At 48.5% G+C, this 27074-nt stretch overlaps 1 protein-coding gene across 3 annotated transcripts in view; it reads right to left on the reverse strand.

Moving 5' to 3' along the window:
- Positions 1-235: 235 nt before the first annotated feature.
- Positions 236-27074, reverse strand: part of Igf2bp1 (insulin-like growth factor 2 mRNA binding protein 1) — a 43766-nt gene continuing 16927 nt past the window's right edge. Inside the window, exons 1-14 of one of the 3 annotated variants that reach the window (XM_087572161.1) lie at positions 21690-21819; positions 18869-18917; positions 18259-18310; positions 14417-14480; positions 13139-13420; positions 12223-12357; positions 10228-10350; positions 9406-9541; positions 7197-7319; positions 6612-6731; positions 5820-5894; positions 4822-4953; positions 4452-4565; positions 236-2024 (exon numbers count right to left, since the gene is read on the reverse strand). In XM_087572161.1, the coding sequence (XP_087428287.1) occupies positions 1932-2024; positions 4452-4565; positions 4822-4953; positions 5820-5894; positions 6612-6731; positions 7197-7319; positions 9406-9541; positions 10228-10350; positions 12223-12357; positions 13139-13413 (1326 nt within the window). In that variant the 5' untranslated portion in view covers positions 13414-13420; positions 14417-14480; positions 18259-18310; positions 18869-18917; positions 21690-21819 and the 3' untranslated portion in view covers positions 236-1931. 3 annotated transcript variants of the gene reach the window in all.

Raw genomic sequence — 27074 nt, forward strand, 5'->3', positions numbered from 1 at the left:
TCCACAGAGCTCCTAGAGTTACTGGCTCATGTTTTAAGAAATTATGAAACATAACTTTCTCATTTTTTCTTTTCATTAAAAAAATAAAATATTCAAGACTATCAGCTTCTCTTTTGCTTCGCTTTTCTTTTTTTTTTTATATAAAATATCAGCAAGCCGCAAAAAAAAAATATTTAAAAAAGAAAGAAAGAAAAGAAAATTAGAAACCAGGATTTAGGGAACAAAAAACCATTGCTGAGGTAACGTCACACCTTGAGGTAGTTTACTTCGCACAGCACTGCCTGACTCCGTCCACACGTCACGGTAGCTTTGTCACTGTTGTTCTTGCAATGTCAGGAAGCGGGGACCTCCGAGCAGGCTTCTCTACTGCAGAGGCCTCCCTTTCTTCCCAGCACACTTAATGGTTCTGTCCAGGGTAAGCTAAAGTGCGCCACCTGGCTAACATGCATACAATCGTACAGCATGGAGGGGAAGCCTCGCCTCACTTAAGATGGCCACTGTCCTCCATAACTCCCAGCAGGATCTCACTGAGCCTGGTAAATTAATAAATTAAGTGTGTTCACCCCTTCTGTGCACAACGCGGCTGTGCTCCGGGTTTGTGTTCAGGCACGCCTTCCTAATGACAATGACAATGACAACTCACGAAGCCATAAGCAGTCAGTTAAATACTCCTCTAGATAAAACAGAAGCAACTCTCCCATTTACTACGCTTGCCAGATGACGGACCTTTAAGCTTCATCGAGAGCTCAGGGTTGGGTCGTAGTCCGACCACCACAAGGGAACAGTGCCGTGGTGGGGACACACCGCAACGCCGGCCTCAGCCCTTGTAAGAGCACATGAGCGGAGCGAGAGCACCTTTGGGCCACTCAACTCCTCCTCAGACTTTACCAAAGGGAGCTCACACCCCTTCCCAGAGCTCATATATCCCATCATTAAAATAGACTTTAAAAAAAATATAAAATCCGCCTGAGAGAATGGTGGGAATCAGGGACCGTGGTCAGCCCTACCCTGCTAAGCATGCGGCACCACTCCCGGGTACCAGGGCACATGCAGGACCCACAGGGTTACAGGGGTAAGTGAGGTGGGGAAGCCGCAGCTGGCCGGGAGAAATTCCTGTTGTGCCAATTTTTCAAAATCTGCAAGAGCTCAGCCACAAAGGCATGCTATTTTTTTTCTTTGTGATGCCAAGGATGGAACCCAGGGCCTCGTCCATGTTGGGCAAGCACCCTGACCACTGAGCTCTATCCTTAGCCTCGGACTCCTTTTAAACGTGGATCAGTCCATATTTAATTATTAACTCTCTCCTTTATATCTTGCTGTTCCCAGTGGTTGGTTAAGGAAGAACCAGAATTAAACTATCCAGGGCAGCTTTTCTCCAGTTAACATTGTAAACAAAGCTGTGTTCTAGCCCTCCTGCCCCCCCACAGCAACACAGCTAAAACAGTGACACAGGAAGAGGTGAGGTCAAGACATTAAGAATGGGAGGGATCTTCATGAATTGACCAAGAAGGCAGAAGGTTAGAAAGATCTGGGGGGGTTAAGAAACAAACCGTCCTTTGAGGTTTTATAAAACCTGAAGGAAATTTTATTTCTCTTCCCCACTGGGATCTGACCCATCCTTCTGATGGAGGTTGGAGAGCTTCCTCAAGACAATCCACGTTTAAAAGCAACCCAAGCTACAACTGCAATGGTGACATTCCAGGGGTAGGCGGGCTGCGGCCAGCGGGCTGAATTGGGGGCGAGAGATCAGGATTCCTCACTGGAACATTTTTCTCAAGACAGTGTGCAAACCTGATCTCCAGCCAGACCCAAACGCCCTGATTCCCACTCATTCTCAGGCCTGCTAGGAGGAGCACGCCGGCCCTCCACCCGTCCTCCAGTCCTGTGTTCGGCCTGCTGATCTGGAGCCAATGGGACAGGAAAGGGCGGGGTCACTTCCTTCGTGCCTGGGCCTGGTTGCTCTGTCCCTTCTGGTGCTGCTGCTTAACTTGAGCCAGGATGTCTCGGATCTTCCGCTGGGCCATCTGCATTCAGAACAGGCAGGTGAGGATTTCCACAGGGAGAGGAGCTTAGCATACCAACAACAGAAATGGCATTTGCAGCTCAATAGACTATTAAATAGAGGGAAACCTGAGTAAGGGTGTGTATGTCCATCGGTCGTCGGTCTGTCCATCTGTCCATTCAAGGGAGAGTTACCACTGTGACACGCTAATGAAGCTAAAATGGGAGGGCGGTTCCTAGGACTAAGGACATTTCATGGTAACCCATTCATAAATTAGAAGGTACTGCTTCCGGGGCTATGGAGAGAAACTGTGCAGGCAAGAGAGTAAAATGCCGGATCACGGGGTAGCCGGCAGGGACGGAACAATCAGCTCCCCGTGAAATGGATGAAGCACCCGAGAATAGCTTCCACTTTCTTCTAAGAAGGAAAGCTTCTCAAAAATTCCTTCCATTGCTCAGTAGTTAGGAGCACTAGCTGCTCATTCAGGGACCCTGGTGCTTATCCCGGCTCCTACACGGGAGCCAACAACTGATAATGCCTTTCCAGAAAAGCTCAGTGCCGTTTTCCGCCTTCTGGGGGTACACAGACGTACATGCCAGCAAATCACACATTCACATTTTTACAAAAATCTCAAAGTTTCTTCCCACTGGTTATAGGGGCACATCTCTGCAGCTGAGAGGCAGAGGCAGATGGACCTGAGTTAGAGACCAGCTTGATCTAGGTAGCCAGTTCCACATCAGGGCTACACAGTGAGATCTTTTCAAGTTTCCCCAGGAGTAAGAATGAAGTGTTAAGATGCAAAATCAACTAACTGCAAAGTGGGCTCCACATGGAAGATTTTCCTAACTATTTCCTTCCCACAGACAGAGTACTCCACTGAAAAGAAAACTGGTCCGTCCATAAGTACTGCCTGAGTTGGACCGGGAGCGGTGACGTCTCACATGATCTCAACGTGGGAGATAAAGACAGGACTGCCCAAGAGTTGAAGCCAGTTCAAGCTACAGAGTGAATCTGTCTTGTCTCACACGCATGCATGCACACACACAAAAGGAGGAGGAGGGAAAAGATCTCATTGGCTTTGTTGAACTTTTTTTTAAAAACATAGATTCCCACCAACTCCTTTTTCTGAACAACCAAAATAATGTCTGTACCACACCTAGTACTGTGCGAACTGGGCCTGCGATTCATCCTTACAAGCCTCATGTCATCCACTTGAATAATGGGGCTCTTTGGGGTGTAACTGAGTTAAGAGGCACAAAGCCCGTGAGACAGAGCTGAGTCTTTCATAATCATAAATCTTCGCTATCGTCCCCGAGGCTCTCACTTCCTCAAAGATCCTTAAGAGGCAGTTAGTTACCAATACCAGGTAAGAGAGCAGAGGCTGTGTGGCCTGAGTTGAAGGCATTTATTCTTGCCCTAATTGTTCAAGCAGCCCCTGGAGGCCACAGCACAGTACAACTAAAGATGTAACACCATGGTAATGTTTGGGGGCTGAGGAAAACCCTTTTGTCAACCTTTTCTGCCCCTTGCTGAGGGTCAACAAAATTTGGAACATGAGATTGACTCCCTTTCCTGTGACTTCATAGTCAGTGACAAACATAGAAAGCTAGGTATGGGGCTGGAGAGATGGCTCAGCAGTTAAGAGCACTGACTGCTCTTCCAGAGGTCCTGAGTTCAATTCCCAGCAACCACATGGTGGCTCATAACCATCTGTAATGGGATCCGAGGCCCTCTTCTGGTATGTCTGAAGAGAGCGACAGTGTACTCATATACATAAAATAAATAAAAAAAGACCTTTAAAAAAAAAAAAAAGAAAGCCAGGTATGGTGGCACACATGTGAGCCCAGCTCTCAGGAGGCGGAATCTGATGGATTACTGAGTGGAAAGTGAGCCTCATCTAGATGCTGAGTTCCTGGTAGGGCAGAGGATGAACAGGGCCCCCTTCAAGGACCAATGCTAACTTCCTATCCAGTTTAAAAGGGGTCCAGGATAACCATAGAGATTATGAAGATATGACATACACAGTCATTAATATCATACATAAACTTCTTTGAACTGTGATTTGCAGTTGTCTCTCTGCCGCCCTGTCAGCACTGGAGACTGCGTTTAGGTTTAGTGGTAAACATTTTTCCCTCACTCTGGTCAGTTTCTCTGTGATGGCTCAGACCAGGCTGGCCTTGAACTGAAGAGATCCACCTGTCTGTCGCCTGAGTGTTGTACACCCCAGAGTTGTAAGTAAGCACTTTACCCACAGAACCACTTTGAAGTCTAAAAGGGAACAACACATCTTTACATACACCCCCTTGCAATCTGACCAAGACCAACCCAGCCGAGAGCAGGGGAGGTCATAATAGGTCCTGTGCAAGTCACACCGACCAACCTTAAGAGCCCTCATTTCTCTGCTACTGACTCCTGAGTCCTGTGGTACATAGGGGAGCATGGCACATACCTGGCTGGCATAGAAATGTCCGATGATCTTAACAATGACTTGGTCGTTCTCGTCTGGGGTCTGGTCTCTCGGCACGACCACCTCGGCTGCGGTCAAGTTCTGCAGCTCATTCACCTAGGGGTGGGACGCAAGAGCGCTCAGCGTGCCAGCAACAACTGTGCATGGGGGACGAGGCACCTCAGGTGCAGACCATCCGCTTAGCACAGATCAGGCCCTGGGCTCAATAATACGTAGCACCACAGCAAGAAAATAAAGACCACGGGGGAAGTGGAGGGTGGGTGAAAGGTGGACAATGACAGCAGGGGAGAAAAAGCCAGACAAAGGTGTGGGTTTAGAGTCCAAGGCTTGTCTCGCAGCCCTCAGAGCTCACCGTTTTGCCACCTTTGCCAATGACCCGGCCAGCTGCTGAAGCTGGGACCCGGATGTGGGTCTCCAGCTTTACTTCCTCCTTGGGACCAAAGAAATTCTCTTCTTTTAGTTTGCCATAGATTCTTCCCTGAGCCTAGAGAGAGGAGGTCATGGTTAAAAGTGGCCATGTATCTACATAGGAGTGTGGGCCCAGGCTCTGGTCCAGCCTTTTCTATCAAGTTAGCCAGAACTCTACCTAAGAAAACCAAGCAGCTAAAACCTCAGTGGGGAACCTTTAAGGTTCCCCTGATTACCCATAATGCTGGAGAGAGACCCTCAGATTATGACCCATGAGTAAAGGAATACCCCAGCACTACAGAGGCTTGTTCACAAGTTCAGAGTCAAATTGGGTCTGCACAGCCAGTTCTGGGCCTGCTAATCTACTGAGACCACCTCAAAGGGTACACCACACTCATTCATTCTGGAATGACTTATATGGATGTGGTAATAGCTATTGCATCGGGGTTGGGGATTTAGCTCAGTGGTAGAGCGCTTGCCTAGGAAGCGCAAGGCCCTGGGTTCGGTCCCCAACTCCGAAAAAAAGAACCAAAAAAAAAAAAAAAAAAAAAAAAAAAAAGCTATCGAATCTCAACCATGAAAAGCATGAAATGACACGCCTTGGGTGACTAGGGAGCCCCCAGCCTGTCCTCACAGAGATCAGGTGAAGCAGCACAAACAGAAAGAAGGTGCGTTGGTATCAAATGCAAACGCCTGACTTCTTCTTTCTCACATGCCTGTGTGAACCATGAGGAGGTGAGGAAGGAAGGAGGAAATGAACAGAAATTGAGCTTGGGAGCACCTGAAAAGCAGCTTTGCAGCTGGGTGTCCTGTAGAAAAGACTGGAAAATGGGACAGGAATTTGACAGGGAGCAGAAGCTGCCACATGGTTTTTCTTGCATGTGTTAAGTTCCCAACCTCAGTTCCCCTGTACCCACCGAGGAAGAACAATAGAGATCAGACCTTGAACTGAGCCTCTGGGGGTCCAGTGATGACAACCATTCGAACTTTGGAGTCAGGTGTTTCTGGTGGAGCAATCTACAAAACAGAGCTGGTCAGAGGGCACTGCTTCCAGGAGACAAGGCATCTCAGGCCCTCTACTTCCCTCCCAGTGCCCATTCTGAGAGGGAAGAACTAAGAGCCCAAGTTCCTGTCTGCACACAAGAACTGTGGTAATGGCACAGGTGCTTGAAGGACCTGCCTCGGTGACCCGCACACAGTAGGACTGAACCAACACCAACCCCACCTGAGGGTTTTAGAAGACTGCTGCCAAGAGGCAGGGGGTTATGAGATGACTGGGGCGAGCGTGCAGGGGGCTACAGCTCTTGGCGTCAGGGAGGGAACCACAAAGCTTTAAATGGAGATAAACAGCACTGGCTTCCTGAGGAGAGACTCCTTGTTCTCCAGGATCCATGATCCAGGGTGGTTAAAGGACAACCAGCATAGATGGTATTCAGAGTGAGGCGCCACCTGCTTCCGGTGTCCTACACCAGGACACTGACAGACTTGCCACACAAGGCAGGACACTGAGACTTGCCAGCAGGGGTGCGGGGTTGGAATGGGGTTGGACTAGGTCTATTCTACATCACTGCAGACGCTCACTCGGCCTGCTGTGTACGCTCATCCTGCCTCCTGTCTAGCCTGGAAACTGAGAAGCACTGAAGACACTCACAAGGGTGGGCTTCTCATTCCCAGTGTGAAGTGTGAAGGGGACTGGATTTGATAGAGACCTGGAAGAACTCAAGAGCAAATCACCTTGATGGAGGCGCTGGCGAACCGGGAGAGCTGTTTGATGTGCTGGCCCTTCTTGCCGATGATGGCGCCCACAGCCTGGGCGGGGATGAACACCTGTACCATCTCCTGCTCCGGAGCCTGCTGCCAGGACAGGGGACTCCTTACCAAAGGACCAGGGAGGGAGGCAGGACCCAGGAGCCCCTCCACTCAGCTGCCATACCTTGTCCAAAAGTAACAGATGTGGGTACCTAGCTGCACCCTGGACAATAAGAGGGTACCACGAGGGGTTGGGGATTTAGCTCAGTGGTAGAGCGCTTGCCTAGGAAGCGCAAGGCCCTGGGTTCAGTCCCCAGCTCCAAAAAAAAAGAACCAAAAAAAAAAAAAAAAAAAAAAAAAAAAAAAAAAAAAAAAAGAGGGTGCCACGATCTCTCACCTCCAACTAAAGGGAGGTAAAACCAAGTGGAAAGCCACTCCTCCACTGGGGCTGATGCCTCGGCTGGGCTCCTCTCCTTGTAGCTGGCATTCTGGCTGCAGAGGACTCTCTTCCCTCCCTCTTGCCAATGTCCCAGACCCTCAGACTTGCGGGTAATAAGACCTTCCACCTACCATGAAGGAGCCATAGGGAGCAGCCCCAGTGACGCTGCTGGGAGGAGGCGGAACGGCACTAGAAGAAGCTGGGAAGAGACCGACAGCAGCCAGGTTGAGACCAGGGATGAGGTGAGACTGCAACTGTAGGAGAGAGGGAGGTATTGTCAGCCTGCTGACTGAACTCTGGCATGTGGCTCTGGCCAGTGCCCCTAGAGCAGGCAGAGCTCTACAAGACTTATTTGCTTTTCTACATAACCTGCCTGGCACTATGGAGCCATGGGTCATGGAAATGTCCTCACGGACTGAACTGGTAAGTCCCGCAGGCTCCCTAGTTATGTCTGCCACCATGCTCATAACCTGAGACTGTGCTGCCATTCGATGAGAAGCTGAGACGTTTCCTTTGATTCCTAGGGCCAAGGTAGTTCTGAGCCTGTAGTACTTCTGAGCCTTCCTGCTATCTCCAGTTTCCTCTAAAAGCTCAAGGTGGGGCTGGGTAAGACAGAATAAAGCCCAGCACCAGGAGGCAGAGGCAGAGCAGAGGGTTCTGAGTCATAAGCTAGCCTGGTTTACTTAACAAGTTCTAAGTCAGCCTAGGTGACACTGAGACCCTGTCTCAATGAAACGAGACAAACGGTGACAAACAACCTTAACTTGAGATGGTAGAATGGCTCAGCAGGAACACTAGCATCGAAGGGTGAACACCAACAAGGTGACCCTAAGCTCAATGGACTTTGCGGGGCAGAGACAGGATTGCTGGGTCTTGCTGTCACCCACCAAGCTCCAGATTTGGTAAAAGCCATGTCTGAATGAAATAAGAGGATGACACCCAATGTCCTCCTCGGGCCTCTACATATGCATGCCTATTCACCCACACACACCTAACCACCCATACACACACCTAACCACCCATACACACACTTTTTTTTTTTTGGTTCTTTTTTTCGGAGCTGGGGACTGAACCCAGGGCCTTGAGTTTCCTAGGCAAGCGCTCTACCACTGAGCTAAATCCCCAACCCCCCATACACACACTTAACCACCCATACATACATACCTATCCACACATACACATTAAGAAAAGAAAGAAAGGGGCTGGGGATTTAGCTCAGTGGTAGAGCGCTTGCCTAGGAAGCGCAAGGCCCTGGGTTCGGTCCCCAGCTCCGAAAAAAAAAGAACCAAAAAAAAAAAAAAAAAGAACCAAAAAAAAAAAAAAGAAAAGAAAAAGAAAAGAAAAAGAAAAAAAAGAGAAAAAAAAAAGAAAAAAAAAGAAAAGAAAGAAAAGGGCTGGAGAGATGGCTCAGTGGTTAAGAGCGCTGACTGCTCTTCCAGAGGTCCTGAGTTCAAATTCCAGCAATCACATCGTGTTTCATAGCCATCTGTAATGAGATCTAATGCCCTCTTCTGTTGTGTCTGAAGTGTACTCATATACATAAAATAAATAAATAAATCTTAAAAAAAAAGAAAAAGAAAAAGAAAAATCCTCTGTGTGAACACATGCCTATAAGTCCAGCGCTTGGGAGGCTAAGGTAGCATTGAATTCTGTTCTAGCCTACATAGTACAGTACTGTCTCAGTTAAAGTTAAAGTTGTGACCCTTCTGTCTACTATAGTATACAAGTTTCACTAGGTGAAATCATATAGATCACAGATTGGCTAAAGTACAGAATCCATGAGACCCAGGACTCTACCTCCAGCCCAGCAGCCACATGATGAGCCCCGTGAATAAAAACACTAACCCATTCCAACAACAGACAGTCTGCCTGCAATGTGCAAGACTCCAGACTTGATCCCCACCACCACCACCACCAAAAAACAAATTTAAATAAGTTAAGTCCAGAAGCACAAACCGAGGAGCTGGAAATGTAGCTCAGTGGTTAAGGGCACTGGCTACTCTTCCAAAGGACTCCACAGGTTCAATTTTAAGCACCTACAAGATGGCCCACAACCATCTATAATTTTAGTTCTGGAGAGTCCAGTGCCCTCTTCTGGCCTTGGCAAGAACCTGGGATACACAGTGTCCTGAGATACACACAGGCAAAACATGCACAAACATAAAACAAGTAAATTTTTAAATAAAAGTGATTCTGCAAGGCTGTGCTGGTCACCCTGCCTGCTGCCACCCTTACTGAGGTCAGAGAAGGGTGCAAGAGGAGCTTGGGATGTAGCTCAGAGCTATCTCCAAGGCCTAGACTCAACTCCAGCAACACATGAAGAAGGTGCCTCTCACTCACGCTCATGGCAGCCACGTCATTCTCGTAAGCCTCTCGAACTTTCTTCATGATCTCCTGCTCAGCCCTGCAGCAGTTCTCAATGGCCCCCTTCACAGTTATGGTCCTTTCAGGGTTATAGAGCGTGAGATCCTGGAGCCTGGCAAGAAAGCAGGACAGTGTCAAGCAGTGGGCAGTGCAGGATGAGAACCAGACCCCAGCTAGGAACAAAGCCAAAGACCAACTGAGGACAGGCCCAGCATTCCTAAAAAATGCCTAACTTCTAGCCAGTGGCCCTTTCTCCAGCTTTCAGGTAACCAGGGCAGACCAACTGAGTACAGGCCCAGCATTTCTAAAGGATGCCTAACTTCTGGACAGGAGCCCGATCTCTGGCCTTCAGGTAACCAGGGCAAGGTGAGTGACCTAATCCCAACAATTCTGTCTGTGGGAACACAAGCTAATCATGAAAGGTTGTGGTCGTCAGACACTCAAATTGCCGCAGGCAGACCTCCATGTGCTGTTGTGCAGCAGAGTTACTCTGCAAACAGCTTTAAGCCCAGTACGCCCCGGCTGAAAAGAACCACGATTTGTGCACCTCTCACAGTGGCAGACATACCTCAAGAACAGGCCTCACAGCAGGCTTTCGTGGTGATGCACGAATCTAGAACGTTGTGCCAAGGGGAGGTCTTAAGGTGCTCCAGCCCTTATTGAGCAGGACAAAATGATCTCACCACTTCTCCAATTCGATTCATCCCAAAAAGGGGTTGTGCTAAGGCTTAGTGGCAGGTCCCTTGTACCCCACCCTGAGTTCACCACCGCTGAGGAGGAAACCACTGAGAGACTTACGAGGAGATGGTGATCTTAGTCTCTGTATCCTGCTCCACTTTCTTCAAGTTCCGCCCTTCCTTTCCAATGAGTCGCCCCACGAAGTTATTATGAGCCAGGATCTTCAGGGGAACTTCGTCTGCCCTGGGAGGAAGTGGGGGACAGCCTGGTCAATGATGTCAACAAAGACCGAACTATGTTACCCAACTTACCCAACTATGCGAACCCAGAACAAACCCTGAGCCAAGCTGTCAAGATTACAAACCCAGCAGAGCTCAGTGTTGGACAGAGAAATGGGGGACAAGGACTGCAGTCTGAAATTCGGGAGCCACAGTTTTATTTATGTTTGTGATCACAGGCAACAGGTACATGGTCAACACATGCAAATGGAACGTCATATGACTGCACACTAAAAACTGTGCACACTTGGCTTGGGGACTTAGCTCAGTAGTACTGTTGTCTGTCCAGCATGAGGCCCAGGCTTCACCCCTAAGGTGAAGAAAGAAAGGACACACAATGTGCTGGCATTTGCCTTCCAGTCCCAGCTGCTTGGGCTGAAGCTGGAGGATCCAGGAATTCTAGGCTAACCTAGGCAATCCGCAAACAAGCACAGCATTATTATACTAGTTGAACCCTAAAAAGAAAAGCTGTCTTAAAAAACAACAACAAGGGCTGGAGAGATGGCTCAGCGGTTAAGAGCACCCGACTGCTCTTCCAGAGGTCCTGAGTTCAATTCCCAGCAACCACATGGTGGCTCACAGCCATCTGTAAAGAGTTCTGATGCCCTCTTCTGGTGTGTCTGAAGACAGCTACAGTGTACTTATATATAATAAATAAATAAATCTTTAAAAAAAAGAAATTAAAAATTAAAAGAATTAAAAAAAAAAAAAACAACAACAACAAAACCACTTAGACAGACATTACGGTGCACAGGAGGCAGAGAGGCAGGCAGAGCTCTGTGAGTTCAAGGCCAGCCTCAAATGGAGACACTTTGTCTCAAACAAAACTAAACAAAAAACAAGTGAAAAAGGAAAACAACTAAACTTAGTGTGATGATGCTTAATTATCAGCGGATTTAAGAACACCCATGAGCACAGCCTGTGGAAGACCCGCTCTTCTCAAAGATTGTGTGTGGGAGGTAGGGTGATGTGAAGTTGCCTGTGGAAGTCAGTCAGAAGATGAGGCATTGGATCGCTTGGAGCTTGAGTTTGTGAGACACCCAGTATGAAGATGGGTGAGATGTGAAGTTTGGTCCTAATAGGACAATATCTGCTCTTAACGGCTGAGCCATCTCTCCACCCCAAGCCAGTCTCAAGAAAATGAGTAGAAACGGAAGCCTGGTGAGGTGGTATAGCAGAGAGCAGGGTCACAGCAGTTCAGGGCTAACCAGGGTACAGGGATCCTACCTCAAATACCCCACCCTTCCACAGGACCCAGAACCAAATTATTGTAAGTGAATCCCCTGCACTGTTCTGCATTAGAGGGGCCCACAGTCAGGTCCTCACACATGCAGGCATCCACTGCATGCTACCATGCTATATTTCAAGCCCTCTGTCGCTTCCCTTTCTGTAGGAACTTTGTATTTACTGACCGAGGTGACCAAAGAGTTTATAAAAGGCATAGAGGGATTTCAGCCTGACCTCTGTGCTAACACATCTACCTGCATACTCCATTCACGAAGACCCTAATGCACACACACCCATATATATACATATACATATATGCATATACATAGACACAAATATAAACATCGAGTATATAAGATTTCTATACAATTATACAAGGATAAGAGCTTATCTGCCAACTCCTACGTTTGTGTACAGCCTGCGACTCTCTCTTAATCTGTTTCGCTGCTATTAACAAGTCTGAGGGTGGCCTGAGGGCGGCGCATGGTTCAGCAGCAAATTTCCTGCCTGGGAGGTGTAAAGCCCTGGCCTTCACTCTTGGTGCAGCCAAAAAAGAAAAACCAGAAAACGAAAGCTGTGCATCGCCGTCACGAGTGCAGCTGGGTCTTACGTCTTGGTGTCCTTTGCCTCCTTGTGCATAATCTCCAAGATCATCTTACAGGCCGAGGAGCAGCCTTCAGGGGTCGAGTGCACACTGATGGCCTTCTCCGCAGCCCCCGCGTTCTCCTTCCTGTGCACGTCTATCCTGAGCACCACAAGGAGAAAGCTGGTTAGTTGTCTCCAGTAACACCGGACTTCCCCATCTCTTGTCAATTAAAAGCCTAGCGTCCACTCTCCTTAGAATGGGGCCTGTCAAGTATAGAACCAGGAAACTCAAGAAGGGGCCTGGGAGCCACAGCCAGGTGTTGCTCTGCCCATCTCTAAAAGGACAATGCAGGCCACCTCACAGCTACTGGATGGGGATATTCCCCAGCTGTGTATGACTGTACAGTTATCTTTCTCCTTCCAGTGTCCTTTTTCAAACAATGTACTGGAAGACACACTGCCCCAACGACAAGTAAATAATCATGATTTACTGTGTATGTTAGGGATACGAGCTGAGCCGTTCTTCCCCATAACCACTGTTTATCTGTAACAACAGGAAAGCAGGTGGCCGTACTACAATGGGACATAATTACGACTTATGCCAAAGAACCCTGACCTTTTTTAAGCCAGGCTGTCCAGCTTGTGACCATCATGAAGTGGCTACTTATCCCAGAGTACCCGACCAGTGGCTAACTCCCAGCTCACAGGACTGAGTATCCTGGAGCACCCTGATATGAGCAACTCTTCCTTCTGGAGACAGTAAACCCAGACCCATCTGCCTCCTCATTTGCCCAACTCTTAACACAGAGGTAACACTGGCAACAGTGACCGTCCCTTGCAACATTCCAAGGACAAAAGTGCTGATGCCCAAACCATGTGCTTCCCGGAGCTGCCCCAGGCCCACCTCTTCCCTGCATCCACCTCCCTTTCCCAACACTCACTTGGACTGAGTCTGTTTTGTGATGTTTCGGATGGTGGCACCCTCCTTGCCAATGATGGCGCCTACATACTGCGTGGGCACCAGGAGCCGGAGAGGGATGTCCACCTGCTGCTGCTTGGCTGGCGCCCCTGCTGCTACCGGTGACCCCTGCCTGGGCTGGCCTCGAGACCCAAAGCCTCCACGGCGCCCATTCTCAGGACCTTGTGCTATCTGCTCATCAGGTATGTAGGAAACCTTCAGGGCATGGTTCTCCAGTTGATGGCCATTTAGCTTCATGATGGCTCTAGGAACAGGTAGTCCAATTGTCACTCCAACTCATGCCAACCATACCAAGTGCCGTCCTTACCCAAAAAGCACCTACTGAGTTACAGATGGGAACACACTGGGGATACTGTAGCTAACCTTCTGTCTACCACCCCTCCATCACTATGGAACTTTCTGGTCTGAGAGAGAAGACACGAACGGAAAAGTAACTGATACAGCAATGCCACTTGCTTCCTTGGCATTTATTGTTCATAAAAATCTTCCAATAAAAAATAATAAAAAAAATTTCCACCTAAGACCACTGGAAGATGTTGAAGCCGGTGTGTGTGTGTGTGTGTGTGTGTGTGTGTGTGTGTGTGTGTGTGTAAACACCCTGTGACAGCCAGTCAGAGCTAAAACTAATCAATGTACAACACGTGTTCTGACCACTTCAGGGAGCGAGACTCCTAAGGGCCGATTCCAGGGCTGAGGAGCTGGGACCTGTGATGGTGGTGGTGGGGGGGACTCGAGGAACCTAGAAACGTGTCCCCAAGCTCCTAACCATCCGGCATCGCACCGGATGCAGCTGCAGTAATCCACACCCATAACCCCAATGCTCGGGAAACAGGGGCAGAATTCAGGGTTGCCCTTGGCTACCAAAGTGAGTTGGAGGCCACTATGATCTCAAAAGAGAAAATATGCGCACCTTTGATCTGTTTTGAATGAGGCAGTTCCCCCTCACAACCAAAAGATGGCGCCATCAACACAGGACAGGACTGGTGTGCCCAGGCACCCAGAGGCAATCTCTTCCTGCCAGTCATCCCCCTCCCCCGAAGTGAGAAAATTCTTGTTCCTTTAACATGCCCCTAAAAGACCTTTTATGGGATCCTGGGGCCAGCTGAACCAATCAGAAGCCAGCTGAGAATTCCAGTCTGCCTGGACCCAGCCATGGGTCCCTCCCATATTACGGGGGTCCAAGGAGAACCCGCCCCTAACCCCCTCAGAGGCCCCCCAGGCCCACTTCTGAGGTACTCACTGCCTGGTCTGCTCCCGGTTAGAGTAGGTGACGTTGACCACCGCCGTCTCACTCTCGGTGTTCACTGAGGAGACAACAGAACAGTCCACCACAGTTAGAGCTCTGCTGACGAACCCCAACCGTCAACAGAGGACGCAGCAGGCTGAGAATACACTCGGAGGACAGTGAAAAACAATTCAGATGACCTCCTTCACAGACACTGGAGGCTGAGCTGGAATCTTTCTGGCTTTCAGATGTAGCAATGGCGTAGCAAGGAAAATACCCCCTCCTCCACGCAAATCCCAGCACTGGAGGCCGCTTACCCTGGGAACGTTAATTAGCAAACAAGCAACACCCAATGGGTGAGATTAGCCATTTACAGAGGTAACACCTCAAGAAAAAAAATGGCTTTTAGTTTCCTTCTCTCAATAGCTCAAGAGATTTGGAATTATCTAAATCCATTCTGTGAGCTTCCCCAGAGAAGGAATTCTGGGCTCACGTATGCTAGACTTCTTGATGGCAGACATGGGACACATCAGCATCAGGCCATCACACTCATGGGTCCCAAGAAGGATTTCCATCCAAAAGCTTGAATTTGTTTTGTTTTGTTTTAAGATTTTTTTTTTTAATTTAATGTATGAGTGCTCTATCTGCACGTACACCTGCAGGCCAGCAGAGGGCATCAGAACCCATTGTAGATGGTTGTGAACCACCACGTGGTTGATGGGAATTGAACTCAGGACCAAACTTGGATTTATTATTTATTATTCATTAATTCATTTTGCATCGCTGGAGATTAAACCCAGGGCCTTTACACATGCAACACTCTACTAATAAGCCTTGTGAGTCAGGGACTCACTAAACGCCACAGGCTGGCATGGAGCTAAGGATGACCTTGACCACCACCAGGACAAGGACTAACCCACTGACAGTAGAGGGTGGAGCTACTACATTTAAAAGAAGAGAAAGGGGGTTGGGGATTTAGCTCAGTGGTAGAGCGCTTGCCTAGCAAGCGCAAGGCCCTGGGTTCGGTCCCCAGCTCCGGAAAAAAAGAAAAAAAAAAGAAGAGAAAGAGCTTCAGGCAAAGCATCGCAGCGTGTACCTGCGGTCTCGGCACTTGGGAGATGAAAGAGGAAAGTTCAGAGTTCAAGACTACACTGTACTTTTAAAGGTGGCTTAAAAAAAAAAAGAAAAGAAAAGAAAAGGAAAAAAAGAGAAAGAGATGACTCAGTGGCCAAGAGCACTGGCTGCTCACCCACAGGTCACAGTTCAATCCCAGCACCCACATGGCAGGCAGATCATAACCTTCAGTAACTCTATTTCCAAGGAATCAGCCGCCACCCTCTGGCCTCTTTGGGCACTGCACACACATGGCGAACAGGGAGAAAACTGGCTGAGATCTCCTCCGCAGCCTGGGCTGAGTGAGTACAAGGACTACACTGCAAGGGTCTGCCTACAAAGAAAGCCTGACAGCTGACAGAGCTCAGTGTGGTGGCTGCAGGATGACAATTGCTGAACAGGACTGTTTCTGAGGCCAACCTGGGGTTTGTAGGTTTGTGGGCTCCTTTTATGCTTTTTTAATCACTGAAAACTATTTCAGGTCTGCCTGTGTTCACGCGAGTAGAGGTCAGAGGACAACTTAGAGAGTCAGCTCCCTCTATCCACCACGTGGGTTCCAGGGATAGAGTGAGGTGGTCAGCCGGACAGAGCCTGTTGTTCACAGCCCAGACAGCTGCCACCTCAGTGAGTGGCTACCCAGTCTGTCTAATTTATGAGCCTCACTGCAGCAGGGCTGGGCGACAGCCACCAGCACCTTCGGCTATGCCCTGGCGTGGAAAGGCCAGCTAGGTTAGGGCAGAGAATGCCACAGGTACTGCTTACCCTTCCCACAGAGAATTTACAAATGAACACAGACCTCACACTGCTGCTTCTTTCACAAGTGGGCTGCTACACTGTTCACACAGAAGAAAGGCACTCATCCTGTGCCTTCCCAACACACATCAGGCACAATGGAATACTATTTGCTGTAAAAATTTGAAATGCTGTCATCTGAGACAACCAGCTGGAAGCAGATTACTCAGTTAAATTAAATAAGCAGGTTCTGAAGGACAAGAAACCCTGTGCTCTCAGGAACATGAAACAGGGGAAGAGTGAAGACCAGAAGAAGGAAACGGTGGAGAAAGGGAGGTCAAAGGAGAGGAAACCACAGAAAAAAGGGGAAGAAAGAGAAGGAAGACTGGAGGGGGAGGAGTCTCACTGAACGGAGAATATGGATTATAGGGAAGGAGGCCCCAGAAGAGCTGATTGGTGAGCAGAGTGACAGACAGACAAAAGAGTACATCAGGAGTGCTCCTTTCTACGTGGTATGATAGCAACAGACCACACTGCCCTATGAACTTCAGAGAGTGACAAGATTTTAAATGTTTTCACCAAGAAGCGACTGAGGAGACTGACAGGCCTGCCTCAATTGAAGCAGGCCATGATACCCATGAACATGCAATGTTCCTGGGTTGGCTTTTGTAAAAAAAAAAAAAATCTAAAACAGCCTCATGTTGGGGTGTGCAACCAAACCACTCCAAACTCATTTCCTCTGGAAAAGATTTACACTAGAAGCAGAAGACCTCGAAATCACATCTAATACTTTTTACAGCTTAGGATTCCTACACTTCCCTCTGTGAACCCAATAGCAAAAAGGTTTTGCCTGCCCATCAAACTATTAAGGAATAAACTTTTTTCAAACTTGTCCTTCATTTTGATTTTATGTGGAACTGAAATTACAGATGGCTGTGAGCCACCTCTGAGGGCTAGAAATCAAATCTCGGTCTCTGGAAGAATAGCCAGTGCTCTTAATCACTGAACCATCTCTCCAGCCCTCTCCCACCCCCATCCCATGTATGTATGTATGTATGTATGTATGTATGTATGTATGTATGTATGTTTCTCCATGTAGCCCTGGCTCTTCTGGAACTCACTCTTGTAGACCCACTGAAGTGCTGAGATGGAGGCAGTCTACTAACACACCCAGGACTTTTTCCTTGTACAGACAAGGTCTCTCAGACTGGAGAGAGGGCTCAGTGGTTAAGAGCACCACCTGCTCTTGCAGAGGTCCTGAGTTCAAATCCCAGCAACCACATGGTGGCTCACAACCATCTGTAATGAGGTCTGAGATGCCCTCTTCTGACATCCAGGTACACGTGCAGATAGAGCACTCATTCATTAAGTAAATAAAAATAGTAAAAAAAAAAAAAAAAGAAGAAGAAGAAGAAGAGGAGGAAGAGGAGGAAGAAGAGGAGGAAGAGGAAGAAGAGGAGGAGGAGGAGGAAGAGGAGGAGGAGGAAGAGGAGGAAGAGGAGGAGGAAGAAGAGGAGGAGGAAGAAGAGGAGGAGGAGGAGGACAAGGTCTATGTACTGCAGGTCTATGTACATGAGGCTGGCCTCACACTCACAGAACTCTTCCTGCCTCTCAAAAGCTGAAACTAAATAAATGCACCCAGCCCTTACAAGTTTCTGTTCTTAAATTACTGAACTATTGTGATTCTTGTAAGCTTGGGACTGAGACTCCTCACTGAGAAAGGTAATGAGGCTGGGTGTGGTGGTAGCCCGGGGCTTTAATCCCAGCACTTGGGCGACAGAGGGAAGTTCCAGGCCAGCCAAGGCTACCCTGCGAGAGCCTGTCTTACTGAAAACAAGGAAAAGGGTGCTCAGACTGCTCATCACACAGTAGTCCAGTCTCATGGCTCCACCCACAGAAGGACGAATGCTGGAACCAGTGTCCAGCACATGGGCTATGCCCATCTGTGTTCCCAATGGATCTGATCACAGAACTGCCTGGTGCTGAGCCACTTGGCTGCTGTCCGGTCTTACCTTGCTCACAGTTCTCCACTGTGCCGTACTGGGCCAGAAGGCTATCCAGCACCTGGAGAGGGGAGAAAAGGTGTCTGAGCATCCTGGGGCCTGAATACCCCCACCCCAAAGCTCTGGGGCACCAGCAGGAGCCAGACATTTGGTCCCAAAGTTCCATCCCTTAGGGCCCGAAACGCGATGCATCGTCAGTGTTTGCAGGAATGCACCTGACTCTGGGTTAAGGGCCTTTTTGGAGCAGATTCAGACTTCTGCCATCAGAAAGTTCTAGAAACACTCTTCCTACCTCCTTAATGCCTCTCGCCCCAGAGCATGAGTGAAAAATGAGATCCTATTAACCTCACACCCAGTGGAGACTAGTTATTCCTACCAACTCAGTCGGACAGAGAGACTAGCTATTCCTACCAACTCAGTCGGACAGAGAGACTAGTTATTCCTACCAACTCAGTCGGACAGAGAGACTAGCTATTCCTACCAACTCAGTCGGACAGAGAGACTAGCTATTCCTACCAACTCAGTCGGACAGAGAGACTAGCTATTCCTACCAACTCAGTCGGACAGTCCCATGACCAGTCTCCACCCAACCTGTGCATTAACCTCTCCAAACACGTACTTCCCATCGGAGCTGAGGTGGAATATTCCGGATCTGTATTTTCCGACTCCTGAAAAGAAAGGAAAAGAATGATTTAGACAATTCCAGATGCTTTAGGCCCAAGACTCAGCAGTTTCTAGTCCTGTCCCAGCTTGTTATCTCACCAAAATCATAAGATGGTGGCTTCCTCCCCACTGCTAGGGACAGAATCTGCACATGCTAGATCTCCAGCCCATAAAACAGCACCCTAAACCAGGAGGGTGGCATGTGCCTTTAATCCAAGCTCTTAAGAGGCAGAGGCAGGCAGGTCTCTGTGAGCTCCAGGCCAACTTGATCTCCATAGTTAAAGCACAGTCAGAATAAACAGTAAAACCTCACCTCAGGGGAAGAAGAAAAAAAAAAAAAAAAAACGAAAAAACCCAACAAGGATGCAGATTTCAGAGCAGATGAAGCTTTACCTGACAGCGGTCAGAGAGGAACTCAGAATCAGAGGTCCTCGGCATAATGACAGCAAAAGAGCAAACACACCGTTTTGATGCTTGCTACGGTAGCTTTCTACGAACTTCCCTCTCCATCAAAACAAAGTCAGGAGACAGGAGAAAGGGGGCCTGGGGCTCTTACAGGACTGAAGTCCCACTCTTCAGGCTCACAACTGCCTGAACCCCAGCTCACTTCAGGCACCTGACTCACTGGTTATATACTCACACACATGTAATTTAAAATAAAGCAAATCTGTCAAGTAAGACAGTAACTGTAAGTTAATCTAAGACCTCTTTAGCGGGCACCTTCTTCAAGCTCTCCTTTGCTCCCGGGGCTAGGGCACAGCAATGAACAAAAGAGGCGGGATGCCTGGCCCAGGTGCTCCGGTGGTATTAGAGGAAACAATACATGTGAACAATTGCATAAGATAATAGTACAGTGGTTAAGCCCTTGGCACAGCTAGGGATCTAAACCACTTATTAGCACTGATCTTGAGAAGAGTACTTAACTTCTTTGAGCCCCGGTCTCCCCTTTGTACAACAGGAGTAATACCCATTCACAGGTAGCAGGTGGCATTAGATAGTATTTGTAAGGCGCTTAGTAGAGATGTGGAGTGAGTCCTTAGTGTGTAACAATAGATGAATCTACGAATGGTTAAGGTTCTCCAGAGTGATCGACACACACACAGCCCAGCATCAGGACCACCTTTTTTCTCCCAGGTGACTGACTATATACTTTATACTTACTCTATCCCAGGCTTCAAATGGCTCTGAAAAAAGTTGATTTCCCTTGAGGAATGCAGGTTCAGGGCTAAGGCCCAGAGCAACCCAGAGACACTGCTAAACACCGAAATCAATACCTTAATCCCGGAGTTTAAGACATTTAAATCGACTTGATGTGTTAGTCAATTGTCATTTAGATCTCTGTATATCTTTGATCCCGCACAAACCCTTAGTTCAAAGACAAGGCCCTGGGTTGGAAAGACGGCAGTACTGGATCAGAGTACTGGATGCTCTTCTAGAGGAGCAGGATTTAATTGCCAGCACACCAGGGTGGGTCACAACCTTCTCCAGAGGAAGATCATATGCCCTCTCCTGGCCCCCCACAGACACTGCGAGCACGCGGCGCACAGGTATACTCAGAGGCAAATGCCAGCGTACAATGTAAAATAATGCTGAGTCAAGTACGCTCTGCCCTCAGTGGCCTACAAGATGAGCTGGTATCCAGCTGTGGGGTGGGGCAAGCAAAAAGGAATGCAGTGTCCTAACTGAATTTGTGCTGGCCGTAGCTGTCCCAGGCAGTCTCTACCAAAGCAGAGAGATAGAAGGGGCTCTGGGATCCACTTTAGTGTGAAATTCTGAGAAGGACAATTCTTTATCTACCAGGTACAGTAAAGAACATCTGAGTGGAGCGGTGGTGGCTGCGGCTCCTCTAGCTATGTCAGCCCTGACCCTAACCCAACCTCTTTTTTTCTCCCCAAACCCAGCACTCAGGAGGCAGAGGCAGGCGGATCTCTATGAGTTCAAGGTCAGCTTAATCTACACAATGAGTCCCAAGACAGCCAAGATTATACAGAGAAATCCGGTCTTGAAAAAGAAAAAGTAAAAAGCTAAAGGAAAGATGGATCTGCTTGGACGAAACAGATTGGGCTGGGCCTGAAGGCATGAGCCATGATCTCAACAGTCTAAAGCACGATGCATGCGGTCAACAGTCTAAAGCATGATGCATGCGGTCAACAGTCTAAAGCATGATGCATGCGTAGGCCAGTCAGGAGGCGACATTGTAGTGATAGCAAAAGGAAGAAAGACAGATGGATGTAACTCAGTGTGCACACTTGTCTGTGGCAGACACAAAGCCCTGAGCTCAAGTTCCAGCACTTAACGGATAGGCAAGCAGGGTGTCAAACCCCTGTGATTCCAGCACCCACAGTACTGGCAGGAGGATCAGAAAGTGAATGCCCGATCCAGCTATGTCAGACGTGCTGTGCTGTCAGACACACACGCATGAGAAACCAACAAGCCCATTTCTGAGTCCTTAGACCTCTCCCATCAGGTACCAAATACAAGGACTGGTCAAAAGGCAGCCTTGGCACTCCCTGGTACGGGTTTCCCACAAAACACCTTTGCGACCAAACAGACTTGAGTATGTTCAGACGGGTGAAGAATCTGGGGAAATGAACACTGCCTTGGTTTAACAGCAGGAGTAGCCCAGCCCAGGACACCTCCTTCCCAGCAAATGCTTTTGGATGGAGAGGAGGGGAGGGCTGCATCTAGGAAAAAACAAGGCGTAAAGCAACTCTAATACAGGAGCCTAGTTTGAAACAGCCCATTAGTGCAACCCCAGGTCAAAGGCCGAAACTTGCCTGTCCAAACTCGGTTTGGGGCCTTCTATCCAGGAGGGCAGGAGCAGGGTGGTGGCAGTGAAACCCAACCTCTGCAAGGATGTTAATCCACATCCAGAGAGCAATGGCAGGCAGATTGGCTGGAATGTCTGGAATGTTCCAGGAGAGGGAAGGGGAGGAGGGCAGGTCTACCCAACCAATGAAAGAAAGACATCCCAGCAGCCCTCCCTCACCCCTCTAGGGCACACACCCCATCCTGGGAACCCACTCTAGGCTCCTCCCGGGCTCCCTTTTCAGCAAAGCCCCCAGCCCTGACTAAAACACGGGATGGCCTGAAGAGCTGAGGCGTCCAAGAACCTTTGTCTCCTAAGTCTGGTTTCCATCGAGGGTGGTGCTATCTAATTCCTTTCAGGCCCATACCTCACAGGGCGATGCTGGGACCAGTATAAAATGTCCTTGCTTACACTACAACCCTCCCACCTAGGGGAGGCCCAGAGGTGGCTGGGTTAGGCTGCTGTGCAGAGTGAGGGCTCACAGTGGCTCTAAATCTGTGGTTTGCAACTCTTTGGGGAACCACAGAACATCCTTTCAGGGGGGTCACCTAGGAGCATCTGAACAGGTGTACATGACAATTCAGAACAGTAGCAAAATTAGCTATGAAGTAGCAACAAAGAGAATTTTGTGGTTGGAGGTCACCACGACATGAGGATCTGTATTAAAGTGTCCCCTCATAGGAAGGTTGAGGACCACTGACTTAGAGGCTCCTGATGGACGGTGGGGAGCACAACTCCCATTTCCCCCTGGTTTCTCCTGGTGGAAGCTAAGTCCGACAAGTCCCTGACATTATTCTAAAGGAAACTCGAAGGCAGGGTGGAGGGACAGCGACAGTCATTACAGAATCTAAATAAATGTGTTCACAATGAAGGAGAAAGAAATCGTATAAAATAATCACTATGCACAAGCCCCACGTGACTCAAGTCTTCCACTCCTCCACCTCGGCTACCCTGACCCTGATCCAATAAATCAGGGTCTACCAACGCCAGGGTGAACAGTGCATATGCCCTACAGGTAAAAGGGCACCACACCAGAGCACTTTCTTCATGCCTGGAAGGCCAAGCCCCAGTCCAGCAAGAAGAGAGGACCATGAGAAATGCATTAACTGCCCTGACCCTCTAGCAACTAAACCTGTTGAAGAGATCGAACTGCCAGCAGTGGCCATTAAAGGCAATGATTACAACAGTCAAAATGGCTCCTTAGTGCCAACAGCCTGCAGCTTTCTCACTTCTGTGCCACTGCATAGCCAACCTGGGAATGTGAGGACTGGGGGGGTCAAGCCAGGGGAAAACAGGCCAGGGGAGATGTAAAGAGGCAGAAAGGTAAAAGAACGTGCCATACATCCATTACACAGTAGGCATACATGGGGGTAGGGGGTGGCTGAGGTTAGGCGTGTCCGCCAGCTCCATTTTGTAGAACTGCATGTGCTATCCATGGCTTTGTTTAACAGCCCAGGGCCCTGAGATTAAGATACACAATGAATATTTTGTCTGCATTTCATAATCACTAAACGCCAAAGCCAGGAGTAGAACCAAAGCTCTATCTAATTTCCTTTTGTTTGTTTTGGGTTTCTTGTTTGGTTTTTTTTTTTTTTTGGAGTCTTTTTCTGTGTAGCCCTCGCTGTCCTATGTAGACTAGGCTTGCCTCCGCCTTCCAGTGTGCTGGGCAGTGCTGAATTAAAGGCATGTTTCGACACACCCACCCAGCCGGAGGCGATTAATTTACTTTCCCAGATGTATAGTTTTAATTTTGTTAAAAAAATCATTTTTCTAGCATACTAGAAACATGGGTTAAATGACGTTAAGATAATATTATCTGTTTTGTTTTGAAACAAACTTCTATACATTGGAATTACAAGCAAGGATGTGCTACAATGTCTGGGGTCCCAGGTGTCAAGGTCAGGGCTTTGGGATTCTAGCTATTCACCTAGTCCCACCCCACTCCTTCGTTTTTCCATGTGCACTGAACTCTGTAGCCCAGGCTAGCCTCCAACTCAGAACAATCACCCAGCCTCAGCCTCACTGAGTCTCCTGAGACACTATACTCTCCTTGTTCTTTTAAGGATATAAGGATTGCAGACTGCTCTCTTAAAAGGTTGTTTGTTTATTTTATGTGTGTGAACCAGCACACAAATAAATGCTGAACACATGTGATGAGGTGATGAGGCAGAGAGGGTCTCAGATACCCCAAAACCAGTTACGGGTGGCTCTAAGCAGTCATACCATACACATGCTGGGAACTGACCCCGATCCTCTGGATGAGCAGTAAGTGGTCTTAACTCTTGAGCCATCTTTCTTATTCACTGAGAAAGTGCCCCCCCCTTCACTTCCATACCCAGAGCAGAAGCACTGATGGCTTCTCCTCCCTAGACTAAGAAGTTCCCTTAAACCACAGTGGTGAAAGCTAGATGAGGCGGGGGAGGGTGGTGGTGACATTTTAGAATCCAGTCAATCTGCTTTTATCTCCTTGGAAACAAGGTTGAACTGGGAACTCCATACCCACCCCACCCCAAGGCCAAGCTGTGCCTCTGCCTGTGGTCTCCTCAAGTCAAGCCTTGACTCTCTGGGGAACCGGACCATTCCCCACCCCACAAGGGGGTTGGGGTGGGGTAGGACAAGCTCATCTCAAGTGTCTTGTGTCCCCAGACAGGGATTTGCCAGTCTACCTATCAGCAACTTTCCTTACTAGAGAGATTTCCTGTACATGAACGGTCTAAGTAACTGTTAGCTTTTCTTCTTTTTAGGAACATGGTAAAAGCCAAGAACACTGAACTGAAGCTGGAGTGATGGCTCAGCAGTTAAGAGCTCTCCCAAAGGTCCTGAGTTCAATTCCCAGCAACCACATGGTGGCTCACCACCATCTGTAATGGTATCTGATGCCCTCTGCTGGTGTGTCTGAAGACAGTGACAGTGTATTCCTATATATAAATAAATAAATCTTAAAAAAAAAAAAAAAAACTCCTGATAGCCAACCATGGCGGCACACACGTCTTCTTTAATCCCAGCACTCAGAAGGCAGAGGCAAGTGGATCCCTTAGTTCAAGGCCAGCCTCATCTACATAGAGACCCTATCCAGCCAAAAGCAACCCACAGGGATGCTCAAATCTGTATATATGCCATGCTACCTAATCCAGCAAAAAGCTGGATACTGGGGCTCAGTTGTACCTACAATCTCACTGCTCCTAAAACACGGTGGGACTCTGGGGAGTCCCTAAAGCCCCTAGATCTTGAGTGAAGGGAGAGAAAATAGACAGTCTCAACAAGGCCAGAACTGTTCCTCAAAGTTATCCATAAACCTCCACACACACCCGCTGCATACACTAAGAAGTTTTTAAACAAAATGTAGAAAATTGGCTTCCATGACTTTCCTTGACATTTATGGAAAGAGTCCAACTACTGGAGCCTTCTAATTCCACAGGCTATTTTGGTGGTTTCCATGTGCTGTGGAAACCACTAACCATCTAGACTCTGAGGACCTCCAACATGACCAGGTGCAACTGAAGAAATGAATCATTATTTTACTTTAAGGGTTACTATAACATCTAATTCTCTATGTCATTATTGTTCAACATTAAGTCTATTTTTAACTGTGAACGCCAGAGGACGCTGAATGCCCTGCAGGGGAGTCATGAGCCACCAGCCATGCAAACTGCGAGAGCTGTGTGCAACTTCTTGTTGTTGCTTTTCTTCTGAGACAGGAGCTCTAGCCCTACTGGAACTTTGCAGACCAGGATGGCCTTGAACTTAAAGATCCACTGGGCTCTGCCTCCCAAGTGCTAGGATTAAAGGCATGGGCCACCACTACCTAGCTGCAGGATGCACTCCCCCCAAACCCCCCAGCTGAGGACCGAACCCAGGGCCTTGCGCTTTCTAGGCAAGCGCTCTACCACTGAGCTAAATCCCCAACCCCTGCAGGATGCACTCTTAACGGAGTTGTCTCTACTCCTCACTGTACATTTAGCTGGTACCACCTCTAATGAACACTTCTCATACTTATTTTGTGTTTGAGACGGGAGGGAGGGACAGACACAGAGACATACACACTGCTCATGCGTGGAGGTCAGAGGACAACTGTCTAGAATTTGTGGTTTCTGAAGAGCCAAACTGGGGTCAGCAGACTTGGTGGCAGGTGCCTTTGATCCACTAAACCACCTCACCAGACATCTCTATTTGCTCTGTGCAGTATGAAACGTGCCAGGTTCCTGACATTAGTTATCTCCTTCAAAACCAGGAAAAAATTATTCCTGTCATCACAATATTGATTCCATGTTGGAATGATCTTTCTGATATATTTGGTAAAAAAATATCTAAGAGTTGGCTGTGGTGGCTCACACCCAGGACAGCTGAAGGAGCTATAGTAAACCTGCAACCCCGGCACTGAGGCGCGCACGGTGCTCTAAACTCCAGGCCAGGCCTGGGCTACTCACTGAAGTCCTTTAAAAATAAGGGGGGGGAAAGATAACACATTAAGTTCTTATTCCGCTTGTGCATATATGCGGCACACTCTGACTCAGACAGAGTCTCGGGATGTCGCCTAGGCTGGCGTGAACTGCCAATAGTTTTAATTCAGCCTCCAGAGGGCTGTGGTTACAGGATTACAGGCACGTGCCACCACCCACTCACCTAGCCTTACTGAAATGTGGAGATTGTAATTCAAAACTTGCATGTGTGAATTACACACTAACAGTTTTTGTGTCTCTTGGTTCCTCGAGTGCTTTCCGCTTTATCGTTGCTCCGTGGTGCTGGACATTGGTAAACTGTGCGAGCAGACCGTGCGGGCGAGTGGCCTTGCTCTCAAGAGTTTCCAGCCCAGGGGCTGGGGATTTAGCTCAGTGGTAGAGCGCTTACCTAGGAAGCGCAAGGCCCTGGGTTTGGTCCCCAGCTCCGAAAAAAAGAACAAAAAACAAAACAAAACAAAACAAAAAAAAAAAAGTTTCCAGCCCAGTGGTGTCCACCGGGCCAGCTTGCTGTCTTGGGAACAGACGGGCTGGCTGGGGGCATAGTGACGGTGTCTACTAGGCAGGTGATTCTGCTGCTTTTACAAAAGGACCCTAAGTGACTAACCCAGGAACCAAAGCACCCTTCCAGCGCTGCACCCTTTCCAGCTCAGAGTCTGCTCATCACTGGCTCTCCCAGAGATGTCCTTGGTGTTCCAGATCATCAGACTGTCAATACTACCCTCCCGTCCTTCTTCACCACATACAAATCAGAGAGCTGGTACCAAAGCAGGTGCTGGAAGACTCTGGAAAACTTGTAAAGGGGGCCGGCCTGGCACACTCCAGGCCAGGCAGTGGCTGAGAAAAGGGTGGTGCTGGGAAGGAAGGCGGAACTGGCTCCATGCCCAGGGCTTCAT

Source organism: Rattus norvegicus, chromosome 10, assembly GCF_021556685.1.
Source record: "Rattus norvegicus strain SHRSP/BbbUtx chromosome 10, alternate assembly SHRSP_T2T, whole genome shotgun sequence".
In the NCBI taxonomy this organism is placed as follows: domain Eukaryota; kingdom Metazoa; phylum Chordata; class Mammalia; order Rodentia; family Muridae; genus Rattus; species Rattus norvegicus.